The 20,789-nt window shown below is 40.0% G+C and overlaps 1 protein-coding gene across 4 annotated transcripts; it reads left to right on the top strand.

Annotated features, from left to right (window-relative positions):
- Nucleotides 1–1,591: 1,591 nt before the first annotated feature.
- On the top strand, nucleotides 1,592–13,188 carry LOC139382421 (T-box transcription factor 2b). Of its 4 annotated transcripts, none has more exons than XM_071126463.1 (7): nucleotides 1,592–4,188; nucleotides 5,355–5,622; nucleotides 6,962–7,108; nucleotides 8,611–8,687; nucleotides 9,010–9,179; nucleotides 10,035–10,648; nucleotides 11,504–13,188. In XM_071126463.1, exons 1-7 carry the CDS (start codon nucleotides 3,830–3,832, stop codon nucleotides 11,936–11,938), a joined length of 2,070 nt encoding a protein of 689 aa, XP_070982564.1. In that variant the 5' UTR covers nucleotides 1,592–3,829; the 3' UTR covers nucleotides 11,939–13,188. The 4 variants fall into 4 exon arrangements, with proteins under 4 accessions (XP_070982564.1, XP_070982563.1, XP_070982562.1 ...); XM_071126462.1 differs by having other exon boundaries at nucleotides 3,355–4,188; nucleotides 8,992–9,179; XM_071126461.1 differs by having other exon boundaries at nucleotides 3,355–4,188; nucleotides 5,355–5,631.
- Nucleotides 13,189–20,789: the final 7,601 nt, after the last annotated feature.

The raw sequence follows: 20,789 nt of genomic DNA, 5'->3' as shown, positions 1-20,789 counted from the left end.
AAGGCCCTTCATGGAGGGTATGTACACAGAGCAAATACATGCTGCGTAATTGCAAACCCGTTATTGATGTAATTAGTTGTTTAAGTATATTCATAGAAAACCATTAACATTCTCCATGTGGTGCTGATCTTTTCCCGCTCAGAATGTTTTTTCTCCCTAACTTGAACCTGAGTAAGTAGGCTAAGCTTTAACGACGAGTCTTCTATATAGTCTAGAAGCAGTTAGCGTCTGTTAGAATGCACTTAATTTCACTGACTAGGCTACTGACTGACTCAGTCGACCACGAGTTGAATGTATAGCCTATAAAGGACGAAAACCATGACAGACAAGTACAAAGACTGACCAGGTTTTTTGAAAAAGGAAGCATAGCGCTTTAAAGATGTGAGATTGATAAAAATAAATGATCCTTAATTCAAACTAAATCAAATAGATCTAAAATAGGCTTAACGATAAATACCACTGAAACTGTAGCCCTATACATAATAGATTCCCTATCTGTAATTTCAAAGATTTAATAAGAACATTATTTTCACAAAACTAAATGATGATACATGCTCGGCCTAATGAGCTCGAAAATTAGTAGCCAAATGTTATATCCTTATCCATTATGCATAATTGACCACCCTTAACCTATTATAACAACAATAATTCTACAGGGTTTCAACAACTTTCATTATTCTGATTATCTTCTTCATAATTGAAACGAAATAAAGAATCACAATTTACCTGATTGCTTTAAGTTTAGGCCACAACATAAAGATTCCAATTAAGTTATGCAGAATAATTTATTCAGATCAAGACTGATGAAGGCCTGCCTACACGTTTTATTCTGCTCGCTGTGATCACAAAATGTACAAGGTCTAAATAAATTCACTACAATTTTGAGCACGGCTGGTGTGATAAGTTTATAAAACCATTTACAGAATGTCTCTCAGATTTAAAAAAATATTTAAAAAAATGGTATTGGAAGCAAAATGAGTTTTGTAATAAATGGACATTCGTTTGCACAGTGCACAGAGACGTCAGTCGGGTTTTAATAGGGTAGGTCTGCAAAAACAAGTGATCAATGTTCCGAAAATATTCCACTGACTCTGGATTTTGCTGAGATTTTCACGTTCAGATATAAGCAACAAGTGTGTCACCTCTTACCACCAAGGAACATGCTACAGGGTGGGTAATATTGTATTTTCCCTTTAGTGATACATGACTAATCACATCATATGAATAAGGGCTGGAATAAGATAGTAAGATGCAGTAGAACAGAGCACCAAACAAGGTCAATAGCTATTGCACTTTATACCATTCAAAATGTGTGAAACTCTCAAAAGTAGGCTACTTTTAAGCATAGATTACGTTTAATTTCATTCCGTTTTTTTATCTAATGTAAATCCTTCAAGCTCTCAACATGCACTTGGAAAGGAATGTGTTATATTCTATTGACACCAATGTCAATGGAGATGTGCGAACACTGTTAAGGAAGAAATGTAAGACCTACACAAAACACCGATTCAACCGGCAATATAATGGTTAATCGGAAATGTGTGGTTTGTATCTGACGAATTTATTCGGAAGGATTATTCGTTTTTGTTTCAGTTTTTATGTCGAAGTGACGATGTTCTGGATTGAGCTAGAGCGGAACCGGTTCTACTTGTATGCGTCGGATCAACTTCGGTGCAGACTGTTCCGTGTATATCAACATTTTCACATTTTGATGCAAAGTAATAATCATTCCGAAAGTGCATTCTCAGCCCCTAAACGCAAAGCATAAACCGCAGCTTTGGTGTGGATGGCAAGGGGGATTGGACGGCGCTCGCTGGTAGGATTTTAGGGTAAATATGAAGTGACAAGAGTCTGCTCTTATTGTGGTGCGTCAGCCGACTGGCGCCAAACGGCTCTTTAACCAACCGAATCCATGTTAATCAAGCCTAGGGTCCACAGAATGGATTTCTTAAAGGTACAACAGAGCAGTACCGAGACAGAGTTTCTGGTCGGGTCGCCGTAGGGTTCGTTGCAAAGGTCTGAAGTGTGTAATATACGTGTATGTGGTTTGACACATACCAACAAACAGCCCAGGCGAGTCCGGACACTGTTGTTCCCTCACGCTCAGAAGAGAGCCTGCTCATGACAATGTATTATAAATCATATCATTGCTGTGTCAGTTTATGCTGAAAATGAGAGCGAAGAAGATCATATTAGAATTAAAGGAATAGCCTACAGTATAGTATCGGAGCTATTGATAGGCTACTATTCCTGGTTTTATTATTTTCACTATTTAGGATATAAGGCAATCAAATAAAGTGAATATACAATAATTCACTTTGCGTAGGTTATAACGTGTGCATGAATAATTTATTTTGTGAAGGGGACATAGGTTACACGTCAGAAAAACAATATATATTTACTTTCTGTAAGGCTATAAGCAAGCACTTACCGCGTTTTATCTGTCAATTTTGCTCTCGAAATTCATTAATTCATCTGCTTTCTTTTCTTCATGCTTCGATGCAGCATCTGGTCCTGCGCTTTTCGAATGACCCGGGGCTGTTTTTAAAGTGGCAATGTCCGGTTTATTAGTCGCTGTCCTTGCGGTGAAGCGTTCACAAAACAGCAGCGAGTCACGGAAATCGACAGCCCTAGAATATAATCACTAAATCGAGTCCGATAGCCTACCATTCAGGTACAGGAGGCTGTGGACTCTCTTACCGTCTCAGCGTAGTCTATCTAAGTCTATCATTACGCACAAGCAGTGATGGAACTGTATGTTATTATGGCCAAACCAAGATAAACACTTAAACAGATAAAACTGCACGCGGAATTCTAAACAAACGAAACTAGATAGAATGGCTATGAGGTAAAAAAATATGACGAGGACCTAAACTGATAATATAATCTTAACATGGAATGGAACCACAACGAATCTATTTGGAATCTTCTTCATACTGTAAAAAATCAATCACCGGTATAGCCTACTAACATTATTTAGCCTACCTATAGGCTATCATGAAAGCGACTACAGAGCAATAAACGTAGGCTATCTATTCGGGCACCGGTTCTGGGCTGGAGTTATGCACCTCATCGAAAGTATGAAGCGCAAGCCGACCGGGGTGATGCCTCCACCGGTCAAGAATTGAGGGCTGACCCGGTGTTTGGCTTGGAGATGGGGGTGGGATTTCCCGAGCTTTCCTGTCATTGGTTAATATTTTATTCTGTTGACATGTTTTCTTACTGCTAATGCTTCCGACACCTTATTGTCCACCCCCCTCTCTTCGAGTCTGGCAGGAGCTGTCAAAACCACGCCTATAGAGGCCCACAATTGGTCCAGAAAGCGTAAAATCAGCAATCAAAGGGGCTTGGTTCATTAGTGTTGGGATCGAGGCAGGAAGAACATGTGAGATAGTCACAGTTCTTCAGTGAACAGGGCAAGACCATTTCAACTCCGTGTCCGTGTGGAATGATTGCTTCAGCCTTCAGAGAGGCACATCTTATTTTTCTCAAAGCGACTGGTCGAGAGAAAGAAGGAAACCCCGATTCTGCTCTCAAAGCGTAGTTGCTTCACTATCTTTGACTGATATTGTTACTGCACTTCGTGGAGGTACCTGCAACGGGAGTTTACGTGTAGTATAGGCTAGTTCCTATCAATTCAGTTTGTTCTGCTAATAACCGTCTATAACCCGTCTATTCATAGCCTATCTGGCACAGTATTCGACATTACTTCTGTATACTTCTTACAGAAATAACAATACATTATTCTGGAAATTGTCCTACTGTTTTTGCCGAGGGGGTAGAATCGTACTGTATATCATAATTTCACTTCGATATTTTGGATGCACCGATGAGAGATCCAGTTTTCACAGGGACTGCCATGGCTTATCACCCTTTCCACGCTCACCGGCCGACCGACTTCTCCATGTCAGCTTTCCTAGCGGCCGCGCAGCCTTCCTTCTTCCCGACGCTCACTCTGCCTCACGCGGCTCTTACTAAGCCCATGTCGGACCACCTCGTTGGAGCCGCGGAGGCAGGGCTCCACCCGGCTCTCAGCCACCACCACCAGGCGGCTCATCTCCGCAGCCTGAAGAGCCTGGAGCCCGAGGAAGAGGTGGAGGACGACCCTAAAGTCACACTGGAGGCCAAGGACCTATGGGACCAGTTTCACAAAATAGGAACAGAGATGGTTATTACCAAATCTGGAAGGTGAGAGTGCGCTCTGATAATTATTGCCAGCGAGGTTGACTACAGCGTCATGGTTGTTCTCTGTCCATCAATGGCGATTATAGCATGTACATCTTGGTGGGACAAATATTGTCCATACTGTATAGGCTTTGTGTTCAGATGTGCCTTGTGTTCAGATTTATTCTGTAACGCCTCAGAAAGATAATGGTGAAAGCAAGAGGGTTCGAAAGAGGTAGTTACATTTAGGATTACAGCGAAACAATATTACAGGGCCTGCTGTAGGCTAGACTGGCGCTATGTGATGCTGTTATTCTTTGTAGATTATTGTCTGTTCTTTAACGTATAGGCCTAGTTTATTATCGAAATAAGTTAATTATTTAACTTAAAAGTGATAAATACAATCACAGCGTACTATTGTGACCTGACTTATAGCATTTTATTTAGTTTCGATGGTACGATTGTTATAATCAAGTTTGGAGCGTCTTTGACAGCGTCTCCTCCAGACGCTATCAGAGACCGCAAAGGATCAATATTTGCTATATTTAGAAAATGTTGAATGCATTAAAGACGAGCCGTTTTGAGTTTAGTTTAGGTTAGTAGTCTTGCCAGAGAGGAAAAAAACCCTCCCCTGGCTTTTGTCAGCAAAACTATACCAGCATATGGATCAAACTGCATTCTGTCATGACAGTTGAGCTTCTGGATTTTGTAAACAGACTGACAGACTGGAAAAAGAGGATTGTGATTTAACCTAAGTGATAGTGTCATGTCATAAATATATTTCACCTGACTGATTACAGACGAATTCCTAAAATATTATATTATAATATAAATATTATAATCATCAAATAAATACAGAATACTTTTAAGTAGGTTATTAGGCCGATAACTTATTCGTTTTATTTCCGACAACTATCATGGTATTTTCAAAGTTGCATGTACATAATTCGATTGAATGATTTTATTATAAAGAACAGTTCTGTTAATTAATATGACTTCATAATTTGCCTATATCGATTAAATAGTGTTGCATTTTCCCTGGACACAAAGGAGAGAGCGACTCGCCTAATGACATCTTAATACAATGTTATTGCCAGATTTTTGTGTCTTGTCTGACAACATGAAATGTCATATGTTTATGAATAAGCCTACATGCAGTTAATTCCACGCATATTTGTCTGTCTTTCCAGGAGAATGTTTCCTCCGTTTAAAGTCAGAATAAATGGGCTTGATAAAAAAGCCAAGTATATTCTATTGATGGATATAGTTGCTGCCGACGACTGCCGCTACAAGTTCCACAATTCTCGCTGGATGGTAGCGGGAAAGGCCGATCCGGAGATGCCCAAAAGAATGTACATTCACCCGGATAGCCCGGCTACGGGAGAGCAGTGGATGGCCAAGCCTGTTGCTTTTCATAAACTGAAGCTGACCAACAATATATCGGACAAGCATGGATTTGTAAGTACTGTATGTTGACTTTTATTCACATTTAAACACGCAAATGTATTTGTGATTAATAATTAATAATATGTTTTAGGTTATGGAGTAACAGTGTATTTAAAGACAGATACTGTTGGATTTTATGAGCGAGATATGTCTATATTTCTTGGATACTCTTATTCTATTTGCAACATTATTTTAGTAGGCCTAATGTATTGGCACTGCATTTTCCCCAATATGTATGGCTTAGTATTGCCACGCTGTTGCCACTGTCGACATGCAGGAAGGACATGCCCCCACTGTTCAATGTCGACATAGGCCTGTTTCCAAATATGATCTCCCAATATATTATTGTCTAAAGCTTCATAAAAGTAGACTATAAATCTAATATCACGAATGCTCTTGTTGTTGGTAGATATAGTAGGTTAATAATATAACGCATTTACACATTTATAAAACTAAGTTTTACACGATTGAGGAAGAGGATTGTAGAGGGATTATGAGAGTCAGAAATCTGGTCAAGGAAACTGGGTAGAGTGGAAATAGGTTTGATTGCTTTATTCTGACCTAGCCTCACTGTCTTGAGCCAGCTTGAGCAGCTTGGAATAAAAACAATGTGTGGATGTAGCCTGTACTCGAACTCGAAGGCCGATCATGTTTCGCCGTTGGTCCCTGAAGTGCTGTTTGTAGCCTACTGTAAAAAAAATAAACCGCGGAGAAGAGGAGAATTATGGATGCCTCAGAAAGTCGGCTAGAGAGAAGCTGCAGTGTTACAGCGTGTGTTTGTTCAATGCTCATAATCCTATGTGCAAACAAACCGACTGTAAACAAATTGAACATTTACATGCCAGACGCATCCAGACGTTTTTGCAAAATGTTGCAGACAGTGTTTTAATAGATCTAGGCCTACATTTGACCATATGCTATCCAACCTGTATCTTTAATTATCCAGTCAGTGTGTACAGGAATACATGTTGTAGTATTTAATGAATGTATAGAATATACATGTGTTATAAATGTTATCAGATACCCAGTAGGTTAGCCAGCACATGTGATAATGCCAATATTACATGGAATGTTTATCTTTAGTATTGTTTTCTATCTCGATCTGTGTTGACCAAAGGTGTGTTCTCTTGCATTCTAAGAATACGCAGTAGGCCCAATTCTGAATAGACCTACTTATTGTTATGAATGATAATCTTTATAAGAAATAATAATAACATATATTAATTTAATGTGATGTACATTATTGTATTGTATTACTCACGTATGGGCCTAAGAGTGACTTTGAGATAGGCCTAGCATCAGATGGTGTCGATGAAATTATAATAATATTTTTTTCCCCTTCCCTCCACAGACGATTCTTAATTCCATGCACAAATACCAGCCCAGGTTTCATATCGTGAGGGCCAACGACATCCTGAAGCTCCCCTACAGCACGTTTAGGACATACGTGTTCCCAGAGACAGACTTCATCGCTGTCACAGCTTATCAAAACGACAAGGTAAGCAATACAGTAGCCTACACAATACAGTACAATAAAGTGGAATTTAACACAGGCTACATTAATGTTAGAGTCCGTGAAATAACCTTGCCATGTGAGGTTGGGCCTGTATTCACATACATGCCACGATTTTCCATCAGCAAAATGTTCATCTGAGGTTCAATTTCGTTTTTCTTTTGTTTGTTTTTATGCTGTTAAAAGTTGGCTCATTTGTGGAATTCAATGGCCTCACTCGTTTGTACAACCTTGTTGCATTTAATGATCTTTGTTGACGAATTTAGTCCGAAGTTTTACAGTGAACCCGTTTCTGCAGGGTTTTTAATCTGTAGGACTAAATGCACCTGCCCAATCAAACCGCATGTTGGTCGTCATTGTCAAATGTTATGGTTAACCTTACGTAACCAGTTTAGCCTACAATTGCAGGCATATATTTGCCTAGTAAAATACGTATTTGAAAAAGTTGTCTTGCTGTTGTCTTTCCGTATATGGGCTATGGACTATGGACGAGTTGCTGCTGTTGACTAAAGGCTACAATTCCATTCAAATCTAATTAGATGGCGCATCTTTGGACACGGACACCATTTGGTTAAAGACGGATATCTCATGGTTCTTCGGGGTGTCAGTAATTCCTAGATTTGATGTATTGAGTATTTATTTTAGTTGCAGTCTAAAATTATCTAGCTCCCTGCGACCCCCTCTCTTCTCCCCCTCCTTGAGTCTAATTGGCGTCCGTGTCAGAGGGGCCTGTGGTGGTCTTGTTGCTATCGTAAAGTTTATGGCAAAAAATCACAATCGATTAGAAGGCACTAGCCTCGCCAGTTTGTCCGCGAGCTACACAGTGTCAGAGTCTGCCTGCGCAATCAAAGCGTGACAGACGGGGAACTGCGATTCCCTGATTGGTCGATTCGCGAATTCCTCAAGAGTTCCATACAAGATGAGGAGGGGGAAACAGGACAAACCAAGCAGCGTGCACAGCGGTTCCAGTGACGGGGGTGGCTCCAAAGCCCATGCAGTATTTGTTCCATACAAGCCTTGCATGAAGTAGCAATGATCCAAACCACATAATTAATTATGGATAAGATAGTCAGTCATCTGTTCAAGTCGCCCCCACTCAGCTATCCGAAAAAAATGGATGGAGAAACAATGTTTCTCATGGGGGTCGTGAGAATAACGCCTCGTCATTAATCCTCCATTAATAATGCAACATCTACCGGGGCTTCCTTTCAACAGAGTGAGTTCTGTTCGGTGTGTTTAACGGGACACTATGTGTGTGGGAGAAATATATCAGAATAAATAATGTTGAGAAAAACACGTGACCATATATATAGGTCAATTCATTATTAGGCCTGTACCTATAGGCCGAGTTAAGGCCTACTACTACTACTACTACTACTAGTAGTAGTAGTAGTTAATTCTAACGTCTTGGTTAGGTCTATTTTTCATGGTTTATCTTGTTTACACCCAGCACTGTTTAATATATTTTCTCCATTTCCTGTCCTCAGATAACACAGCTGAAGATTGATAATAACCCTTTTGCCAAAGGATTCAGAGACACCGGAAATGGAAGAAGAGAGAAAAGGTAAGCATAGGCTATGTCGATTCGCCCATCACATTGTGTAGTCTAGCCTACTTCTATATACATTATATTTATCATAATACGATCATATGCATAGGACATATGTTATGCATGTTTTAGCCATGCCCCAACGTTATTCAATTTCAACTGTTTATTAGTTAACAAAATAAAAATGACAAAATGCATGCTTTTCTCAACTCTGATGTAGGCTTATCATTGAATGTAGGTCGGCCCACAGCTGCCCTGATGTCATGTTAATGGTGTATGGATGCCTTACTTGAATACATGTACCCACTATTATTAAAAGGGAACCGTTCAACTCTAGGAAACAGTTGACCCTTCCCTCTCTGCGGATGTATGAAGACCAATGCAAAGCAGACCGAGACGGGGGCGACTCTGATGCCTCCTCTAGTGAACCAACAACCGGCAGAGATGGTGCACACTCTCCAATCGGACCTGGATCCAGCCCGCTTAGGTTCAGTCGAATCAGCCCAGGTAAGATACATTATATTTAACCTAAATCTCAATTCGTTTGATAGGCTTAAACATAATAATGCCATTGTGGCCAATGGCATTTAGACTTACGGTGGCTGACATAAGTCGACAATAGGCCAAATCCTCTAGTAATTTAGCCTATTAAGAGAATAGGCTATAGGCCTATACCCACACTGTGCATTGCAACAGTATACGGTTTGTGTCCACTTCATTTCATGTATTATGTCCAAATAATATACATTTTAAATTTACAGAATATAAATATATGTGCAATTTACAAAGAAAACACAGTGTTATAGTACATTTTCTAATTACAAAATGTACTTTGAATGTTTTCAGCAGCTCCTGCTCTTCAGATTTAAAGTGTTATTTTGTGACAGGCTATTTGTTCAACTCACTTATTATAGAAATATTAAAAACTGTTTCGTCTTGTAATGCATAGACTTAATCAGGCTATTTTTGACCATCGAAAAACAGCAACTGCTGTCCGCTCAACTTTCGATTCATAACTGAAGTCTATTTACTCTGAGGAAACAAAGAGAGTTGGCCTCCTAAAAATACAACATAAAGAGCCATGTTAACGCTCCGAGTCAAACTCTTGGGCTGACATGTAGGAAGGAAACGGTTAACAAGGCATGTTGACACTAAATCATGACTGTACAATTAAAATCATCACGTGTGGGTGTGCTTGTGAATGTTTTAACCACTGCCGTTTCAACTGATATTTTACTTTCCATTATTTAAAAAGTTGTTTCAATTAAGTCTGAGCATGACATGGCATTTTGTCAGTTATTTTACATTTAAGCCTACAAAACTTACAGCCAATTCTGACTACAACTTTTTTTATTATTACAGATGATAAAGCCTGTACTGACAGTGAGCAAGAACTTGATCATCAGGATGAGCGTTGTACCGCATCGAACAGCCCTGAACCGGAGCCGCCCTCTCCCTTCAGCCCGAGGTGCGAGGAGCGGGTGAAGGAAAAGCCGAGTCTGGAAAAGAAAGACGACTATCCGGACTCAAGAAAGTCGAGCGACTCCATATTCAGTATAAGGAACCTTGAGAAAGGAGACAAAACGGAGAACAGGCACAGGAAAGACACTACAGATTCTTCAAAAAAGGACACCGCAGACAGCGGCGGGATAAGCGCAACCAAAGAAAGTTTCTCCCCGCTCATGGTTCAAACAGAGAGCCCCTCACACTTCAGCGCGAGCCACCTGCAGAGTCTGGCCCTGTCTGGCTTGCACAGCCAGCAGTTTTTTAATCCAATGAACGCCGGACAAATGCTATTTCACCCTGGACAGTTCGCTATGGGCCCAGGTGCGTTTTCTGCCATGAGCATGGGACATCTATTGGCCTCGGTATCCGGGGCAAGTGGTATGGAAAACGGCAGCCTCTCCGCACAGGGCACCGGGGGCGCGCCGAACCCTTTCCCCTTCCATCTATCGCAGCACATGCTCGCCTCTCAGGTAAGGGCGACTTTAATTCTACACGGTAACAAATTGTTTGTTTGAACTCAGTGATCACTTATAGCAATTTATGCTCGTTTGATGGCGCCAACACCGTTGGGGACATTATTATTTAGCACTAGAATAGACGTTGACTAACAAAGCACGAGTCTTACAAGTAAACTAAAGTATGTGCAAACGTAGTGCCCAAAGTCCACTGTAGACGCCTTGTATTGTACATGTGACTGGCCATATTTAGCAGGCCCAATCTCGGCATAACTAAAAATGCGCAGCATGTTGTTGAGTTATCAGGTCACTACCACTAGGATTAGGGAGTCCTGGGGTTCTTGCACACTTACCGCAGTGAGAGGATACATGCTGCCAGAAGAGCGACCAAAACATGTCTAGGCCTATATTATTATTATTATTATTATTATTATTATTATTATTATTATTTTGAACAACAAGTTCTGTTAATGGTGTTTCAAAGCAGTCTGATAATTGTTTTAAAAGAACATGCTTTAGAAGACCACCCATAAATCAACCACTCATAAGGGAATGTGTGGGAGTAAAAACGAGAGGCCTGGCTTTTATTTACCTCCATTTGGAATGCGAATAAGCATTCTCCTTTTTAACATCCCATCCATATAACCTTCATTATTCTAAAGGGTTCTTTAATTAACATCGTAGAAGACGAATTCCTTTTAGGTTTAATTATTGAAGTGAACTAGCTATTCAGGCCGTGCGTAATTTGGTCGTTGAGCTGGCTCCCCAAGGTTCAGTAAGCCTAGTCATTTGAGTAGGCTACATCGTGGTCTGAATATATCACTATCACGGTCCCAGTACTAACTGCCATTTTCTCCTGTCTGATTTCAGGGCATTTCCATGCCGACCTTTGGAGGCCTGTTCCCGTACCCGTACACCTACATGGCTGCCGCTGCAGCCGCGGCCTCCGCCATGCCCGCTAGCACTACAGCCAGTTCGCTCTCGAGAAATCCCTTCCTCACCAGCTCCCGCCCCCGGCTCCGGTTCAACCCTTATCAGCTCCCCGTGTCTATGGCTCAAAGCACAAGTCTATTCACCACCGGCCTGCCAGGCGGCCTAAACCCCAGCTCCGAGTCGTCCAAATCGGGCAGCAGGGAGACGAGTCCCGTGCCTGAGCTCCACAACCACAAAGCGGGGTCGAGTCATAGGACCAGCTCCCCCAAATCGATGAAGGACTCTATCAATGAGCTCCAAAACATCCAGAGACTAGTGAGCGGCCTGGAGAGCCAGAGAGAGACGTACCCCCCGAGAGACTCTCCTAAGTGATCTCACTAATGGAATAATATATTCCACCACGACTTGGCTTGAAATATCAGAGGACTTTATGAGACATTTTGTACAGCACATTATGCGAGGAAATGTCAATACAGGCCTACCTTTTCGCGCGCCTGGACTGAGAAAAGAGGCAGGGAATGAAGGAGAGAGAACCAGCGTCGTCACTTACTGTTTCTGTGTGGGGTACGCTTTCAATATTATAGGAAACTGAAGCATCGAAATAATATGAAAACCAAAAGTGGGCACTGAATTTTTAGGCGTCTGGCTAAAACTTGAGCACACTAAGAGGATACCTCAAGGAGGAAAACCTACTAACAACATTCTTCATGTAGAGCATATTGATGTTAAACGACAGTGGCAACGTCGTGTCATTGTTTTTAGGGACTGAAGAGAGAACAGTTTCAAACTATAATCAACAGACGTGCTTTTTTTTAATGATGAGAGCACTACAGCAAGATAAGTACTGAATGAACACTGGTGTGCGTTTTGCCCGCATTATGGAGAAGGTGCAACCTGTAAAACGACAGGAAAACAAGCTACATCCCAAAAGTTTTTAAAACATAGGCTATTATTTCAAAAGGGATGCATAAAATGAACGTTCCGTGAAAAATAATTGATAGAAGAACGCTTAGGCCTATCGTTTCTGCCAGATTTTTTTGTTTGAATTATTTATGTAATTAAAATAAATTGTGTAAATAAGCTATAAAGGAATCCAAGAATATGCAATTGGTATTAATTTATTTACGACTGTACATTGACGTGTATATAATATTTAGAGTTTAACTCGTGGCTTTTGATTATTTTTTATTTTACATGAACGTATTCTGAAAATGGAAGCTATTAGACGCTTGTTGGTTTGAACCAGAAAGTTTTTATCTGTAATGCATAGCTGATTATCTGCCTGTGACACATGAAGGAAACTAACATGTGTGCCATGTTTATCTCTGTCTGCAAAAACTAATATCAGCAAAGAGAGAAAGAGAGATAGATAGAGAGAAAGCTGCCTATTTGTCACATTACCTGACTATTATCTGCAGGAGAGGCAGAGATGTAGGAAAACCTCAGGTCATTTCACTCCAACACAGGAGAGGATGATAACAGTTCTCTTTAAATGGGGCATAATGCATATCTATCTATATATATAAATATATTTAAAATTGAAAGCGTATCTCGCTTATGCTGGTTGTGATTTTTTGTTGAATTATCTCACAATTTCAATTAAAAAAACCCAATGTGTTAAAGTTGTGTTCACTCATATTTTGTACCTATTGGATACAGTTAAAGTATCTTTGAAATTCATAATAATAATAATTTAAATTATTAATAATGTATATATGCTACCTATTTTTATAATTATAGCTTAATTATGATTATTATTATCTCCCAACATCAGATGAATGAGGCCTCTAAATGAATGATAATACCCCTTACAAATTGAAATAAGACCTAAGTAGTTATCTTAGTGTATGGTGCCCCCTGTCGGCAGTATATTTGAGGATAAAATTCAAGTTTTTCAGCCCAGTATTTCTCTAGTTCTTTATCAGTGATGATTGTGTAACAAATTCAAACGAAATATTACATTATATCATATTGAAAAGGCAAATTGATGTATTGTATATTTCTGTTCATAAGAGCAATGTAGAATGTATAACTGTCATTAGTTCCAAATAATTGTATTCTCATAACTATTAGGCCTATAAGGCCTATAATTGTCATATTTACATTGCGATGCCGTTGAATAGAGGAGCGTGAGTGATGACATGCAAGGCATCTATTTTTAAACTGAGCTACTGTTAGTGTTTATATAAGTGTTTCCTGTAGTATTGTCTGTATTCTACTATTAATAGAACATAATAGTAATATAGGAGTATTTAAAGGAGGGCGAGACACTGAACTTCCGTCTCCCCCTCTCCACTTCAACCACACATATCCTCTGCACGTTCAATAGCACTTGGTCCATAGACGCAGTTAACTGTTTGAGTGAATCGGAAAAACTGTATGACACACATACGGTAGTCCATAGGTCTACTCAAATTAACAAGAATTGACTTTTAAGGAGGGTCAAATTAATAATAATTTTCCTTAAGAAATTTGCCACAAATTAAATGAAACAGTAGCGCCCAACATGTCATAGGACTTATAAGCTTTTTTTTGTTGTTGACGAATGGCTTACAGAAACTGAAGGCATAACTTTCCAAAAATTACGCAAATATTGTGTTCACATGAGCTAGTACAGATGAACACTTTTTTTATTGTATGGACATATTTTATGCGTGAGAGAGATGCCTTGGTTGGGGACAAATTGTCCCGTATCACCGTGAAAGGGTTAATTAAGCTCCACAGCTCAGGCTGGGAAGTTTGGGAGGATGGGTGCTTGGACGCCTAGTCCCTTTGGCAGCAGACAGCCCTTTGTCCAGCAACCGGCGCCTGTCGCCTGCCTACCGGCCACACAGCCTCCCCACACCCGCGCACAATGGCAGGGGGAGCAGGGGGAGATCCCGCCAGCCACGGTTCTTCTAATTAGAGCACCCCTTCTTGTTTCTTTTCTTTTCTTTCTGCAGCAATAATCACAAAACTCTCATTCTATTATGGGGCCATTGTTGCCCACTCTGTTATCTTCAATTAAAAGAGTGAGCTACTCGACCTCGCACTCTCGGATAACAAACTATTTGTCTAAAGCAATCAGTCAATGACTGATCAATAGGCTCCTTTAGCAGACTCATGGATCGCAACTAATGATTGGTGACAGTTCGGGGTAAAAAGGCCAAGACTATTCACAACTTTGTTCACTGATCAGTGTAGGCTACTATTTTTCTATTGTTTCTACAAAATACATGAACGGAATCTCTACCGGGCCTGGTGGAACAAAATTAAGTAATATGTGTGCACGAGTTAATTAAAAGTGTGTGCATGATTCAAACGAGCACAAGAGAAACCTAAACCAGATAACTCAAAATCTCTTGCTCATCTTAATTAGGTTACAATTATTTATATGGTTATATACGGTTATTCATGTAATGTGTTTGTTTTGTAAAAAAACAAACAGCTACAGTAATTGAATATTCTGTTTTGACCACATTTTCACATGCATTCCCATGGGTATGAAAAATTGTCATTCTTCCTTATCTCAACCAACCAACCCAGCATGACTCATGATGAGTAGGCTACAGACTCCTTTCACTAAAATCAGGGCCAGACAATGACATGATGATGCTAATCTGTTTGTCCATCACAGTTGAGATATGTGTTCTGTGTGCTTCTGTAGATTCACTGATGTTTACCCACAGGCGGCTGGTGGCACCTTAATTGGGGAGGACAGGCTCATATTAATGGCTGGAACAGAATAAATTGAATGGTATCCAGCACATCAAACACATGGTTTCCATGTTTTTAGGGGACTGGTCACAAAGTAACATGTTCAGGCTTTTGCATAATTATGAAAAGATTGTTTGAGTTAGATTAATAATATTTGTATACAAACAACTGTAACTACAAGGTGCATGTGTAAACAACAGGCCATAGATATAGAGGACTACTCTTTGTATCTGTGCCATTATCGACAGCATGGACAGCACCATTTTAAAGTAATACATCTTCTTTTGCTGATTGCTCCCAACTCAACTTTCCACAACTGATATAATCTGAATTATATTATGTTACAGAACTAGTAGCCTATTCACTTATAGCCAGTGATGATTAGCTGATGATTTTCTGGTGATTAGCGGTCTGTTACACAGACAACAGACAAGTTATTGGTTAACTTGCAAAAGTAAACTTAAAAACTTTATTTTAACAATCTTATCGAGATTCCAATCAGTTTAAATGAAGTACACAAGCTGGTAATTATCTTGGGGGCAAGAGGAGTCCCTCCTCCATCCTATCTCGTGCCCCATGCCTTGGCTATCTCAGAACGTGAGCTGGGTGAGAACACGGACAACCCACCACTGGGGGAGTGGAGACAGATCTCCTGGCGGAGATAACCAGCAAGGAAGCAGATATCAGCCCAGAATAGACCGGCAAGGAGGGAGGGAGATGTAAGCTACTAAACATTTCCTTGGAAGCTTTCACCTGCTCTGCGGTCTGAAAAGACACATGCCTGAAAAGACACCTTTACTCCATATATATATATATACTGTATATATATATATGCACACACAGTACCAGTCAACATTTGGGACACACGTACTCATTCAAGGGTTTTTCTTTATTTTTGCTATTTTCTACATTGTAGAATAATGTGGCATTCTCTAAACCAGCTTCATGAGGACTGCTTTTCCAACAGTCTTGAATGAGTTCCCGCATATGCTGAGCACTTGTCGGCTGCTTTTCTGCGGTCCAACTCATTCCAAACCATCTCAGTTGGGCTGAGGTCGGGTGATTGTGGAGGCCAGGTCATCTGACGTAGCACTCCATCAATCTCCTTGGTCAAATAGCCCTTGTCTATTTGTCCTGTTGAAAAACAAATTATAGTCCCACTAAGCGCAAACCAGATGGGATTGTGTATCGCTTCAGAATGCTGTGGTAGCTATGCTGGTAAAGTGTGCCTTGAATTCTAAATAAATCACAGACAGTGTCACCACCTCACACCATCACACCTGCTCCTCCATGCTTCACGGTTGGAACCACAAATGTGGAGATCATCCGTTCACCTACTCTGCGTCTCACAAAGACACTGCTGTCAGAACCAAAAATAAAACCAAAGGTCAGATTTCCACCAGTCTAATATCCATTGCTCATGTTTCTTGGGCCAAGCAAGTCTCTATTTCTTATTGGTGTTCATTAGTAGTGGTTTCTTTGCAGCAATTTGACCATGAAGGACTGTTGATGTTGAGATGTGTCTGTTACTTGAACTCTGTGAAGCAATTATTTGGGCTGCAATCAGAGGTGCAGTTAACTCTAATGAACTTATCCTCTGCAGCAGAGGTAACTCTGGGTCTTCCTTTCATGTGGTGGTCCTCAGAGCCAGTTTCATCATAGCGCTTGATGGTTTTTGTGACTGCACTTGAAGAAAATGTCAATGTTCTTGAAATTTTCCGGATTGACTGACAGTGATTTCTTAAAGTAATGATGGAATGTCATTTGTCTTTGCTTATTTGAGCTGTCCCTGGTCAATACAAAATATCACATCCCATGAGTCACAGAATGGGAATTACACCTCTGCCATGAGGTGCTACTTCAGTCTCCTGACCGGAGAGAGGTCCTAATATGGACTTGGTATTTTACCAAATAGGGCTATCTTCTGTATACCACCCCTACCTTGTCACAACACAACTGATTGGCTCAAACACATTATTAAGGTAAGAAAGTCCACAAATTAACTTTTAACAAGGCCACACTTTTAACAACAACTGAAATGCATTCCAGGTGACTACCTCATGAAGCTGGTTGAGAGAATGCCAAGAGTGTGAATGCCGTTATCAAGACAAAGGGTGGCTACTTTGAAGAATCTCAAAAATAAAATATATTTTGATTTGTTAAAACACTTTTTTGGTTACTACATGATTCCATATGTGTTATTTCATAGTTTTGATGTCATCTTCACTACTATTCTACAATGAAGAAAATAGTAAGAATAAAGAAAAACCCTTGAATGAGTAGGTGTGTCTAAAATTTTGACTGGTACTGTATATTTTTTTCTCTAATTGATAATAGCATATATGCCTCCTATTTACGCATGGAACACATGCTATTTTACGCAAGGCAAATACTTTTTAAGCCTGGCACAAATGCTTGGATTTCAACGTTCTTGCATCACAGTCAGTAAAGTTTGTAGAGAACGAGGGAAGTAGAATTGTTTGTTTACTCTACTGGTCAATGTTTGACAGACACTGTTTCACAATAGAAAGGTGCCTGTCTGTCTCTCTCTAAGTTACAGCAACTGTTTAATTTCTGCTTCTAGGGCTTCACAGTTGAATAGAACGCTAATAAGGCCCGCGGAGAGTGCATTCGCAAGCCGTCTCCCCCTCCTGGCCACAGGTTTATGAAATTAAGTAAACTCCACAGCAACTTCAAAATGAAATGTGCTATATTTTTGTCCTTTGTAGGTCCAATGTAATTTTTACACCATTACCACTATGTTTATTGGCATAAAATATAATCACATCTTAATATGACCATAAATGTCCTATACACTTCATTATTATCACCTGCATACACATACTGTGCGCTGGAGCTGCTTCTGCCTCTGACTTTCTGCTCGTTCTTGCCCTTCTGAGTGTACCTGCGCAAAACAGTTTTGAAGTACCACTATTCACCACTAGATGTCACAACTACTTACTTTTGAAAAACAACCCGTTTTTTAGGGAAATATCAGTATGAGATCAAATCATTATTTTACCTCCTAGTGAAGCATTCTTCCGTGAAATGTTACAAAAGCTGAAAAAACAACAACAAAAGAAAACAAAAATAAGCATCTTATTTACATGTTATAAATACTAATCAAAAGGTATGAATTCTAACACATTAGTGATGGGTCCAATTCATTCAAACTTCTCCAGTACTGAGAGTTAAAGCCTTGAAATAAAAGAAGACAAAAAGTAAGGAAAAGCAATTGGCTAGGTAGTGCTCTGTTTCAGCTGTCGTGGGCAGCCTATCTGTTTGGAGGAGGTGCTTTCCTTGAGTGCCGTGCATACAGGGACCTTTGAAATGTTTGGATCCCTTTTTTTGTCAATTTAATTGGTGGTTTCAAATGTAAAATGTGTGTGTGTGTGTGTGTGTGTGTGTGTGTGTGTGTGTGTGTGTGTGTGTGTGTGTGTGTGTGTGTGTGTGTGTGTGTGTGTGTGTGTGTGTGTGTGTGTGTGTGTGTGTGTGTGTGTGTGTGTGTGTGTGTGTGCACCCAGCAGTATGTATAGCCATACTTATTGAGAAGGATGCCTTAAGGAGACCCTGAGCAGACTACCTACCATGTCTTGTTATGCTACATTGTTAATGTACAGACAACTATACTTGAAAAGGACAGTGGTGAAAAAAGTACTCAATTGTCATACTTTACTAAAAGTAAAAGTCACACAGTATAGTACTACCTGAGTAAAAGTCTAAAAGTATCTGGTATTAATGTAGTAAAAAGTACTAAATGTTCAAAGTTGAGTAAAAGTACAAAGTAAAAGTAGATGCTATACAATTCCTTATATTAAACAAACCATACCTCACTATATATTTTTTTACGGACAGAGAGGGGCACATCCCAACACTCACATCATTTACAAACACAGTATTTGTGTTTAGTGAGTCCGCCAGATAAGAGGCAGTAGGGATGACAATGCTTTATATTGATAGGTGCGTGAACTGGACCGTAATTCTGTCCTGTCTCAGCATTCAAAATGTAACAAGTACTTTTTTGTGTCAGGGAAAATGTATGGGAGTAAAAAGTACATATTGTCTTTAGGAATGTAGTGGAGTAAAAGAAAAAACAGTAAACTAAAGTACAGGAACCCAAACTAACAACTTAAGTAGTACTTTAAAGTATTTTTACTTAGGTATTTTACAGCACTGGAAAAATATGTGTATAAACTAAAATATTACAATAGGGAAACCAGTAAATCAACGATAAACCAAACAATGTTATACTAAAGATATGTGAGCTTTTGAACCCAAGGTTGTGTCCCAGATGGCACCCTATTCCCTACATTGTGACTATGGTCCATGGTCAAAAGAAGTGCACTATATAGGGAATAGGGTGCCACTTGGGAAACAAGTCCAACTCTCAGACACATGCTCCATGCATCCTGTAGGACCTGTAGAGTAGACAGAGTAGACGTCCAAAGCATCTTTTGATCTCCTGGGTCCTTGAGGACATGTTTAAGAAGACATAAAACACTGCAGAGGAGGGTTGAGGGATTTTCAGACCTGACCCGGGAGAAATAATTTGCTCCTAGCACGCATCGCCCCTGGTTTTGACGCAGAGATGAACATAGGAGATTCATTTAGACTAACAGAGTTTGTCATGATGAACGGAGGGAGCGCAGGGCCTAGCTGACTAAACCAGACAGCTCTTCTAAAAACATACAATCCTCTCACACAACCCCGGGTTAAGCAAAGAGAGAAACAGTCACAACGGCTGACAGGGAGATAGTGCACACACAGACACAGACATAGACACAGACACAGACACAGACACAGACACAGACACAGACACAGACACAGACATAGGGCTTGATTCAATCAGATTCACGCTAGCCGACACCCACATAGCTGGTGTTTTGACGGGATAGAGGTGGAACCGCGTTAGAGCTGTCAAATCCACAAGCGGCTCCCGGCATAGCTATCGTGGACGTTGGCTGCACGGTCATATTAGTACACCCTTAGAACAAAAGATGTTATCTAGAACCTAAAAGGATTCTTCGACTGTTCCCATTTTGAGAACCCTTTAAAGAACCCTTTTGGGTTCAATGTAGATCCCTTTCCCCAATGGGTTCTACATGGAACTTAAAGGGTTCTACCTGGAACTAAAAAGGTTCTCCTATGGGGACCGTCAAAGAACCCTTTTGGAACCCTTTTTTCAGCGGTTGAAAAAGTACCCAATTGTCATACTAGAAAATTACTTTAGTATAAGTTAAAGTCACCCAATAAAATACTACTTGAGAATAAGTCTAAAAGTATTTGGTTTTAAATATACTTAAGTATAAAAAATACATGTAATTGCTAAAATATACTTAAATATCAAAAGTAAAAGTATAAATAATTTATAATTCCTTATATTAAGCAAATCTATGGACAGCCAGGAGCACACTCCAAGACTCAGACATAATTTACAAATTAAGCATTTATGCTTAGTGAGTCCCCCAGATCAGAAGCAGTATAGGGAGGACCAGGGATGTTCTCTTGATAAGTGTGTGAATTGGAC

The sequence above is a fragment of the Oncorhynchus clarkii genome, chromosome 24 (assembly GCF_045791955.1).
Source record: "Oncorhynchus clarkii lewisi isolate Uvic-CL-2024 chromosome 24, UVic_Ocla_1.0, whole genome shotgun sequence".
Taxonomy (NCBI): Eukaryota; Metazoa; Chordata; class Actinopteri; order Salmoniformes; family Salmonidae; genus Oncorhynchus; species Oncorhynchus clarkii.
This window is presented reverse-complemented; position numbering and strand designations above follow the sequence as displayed.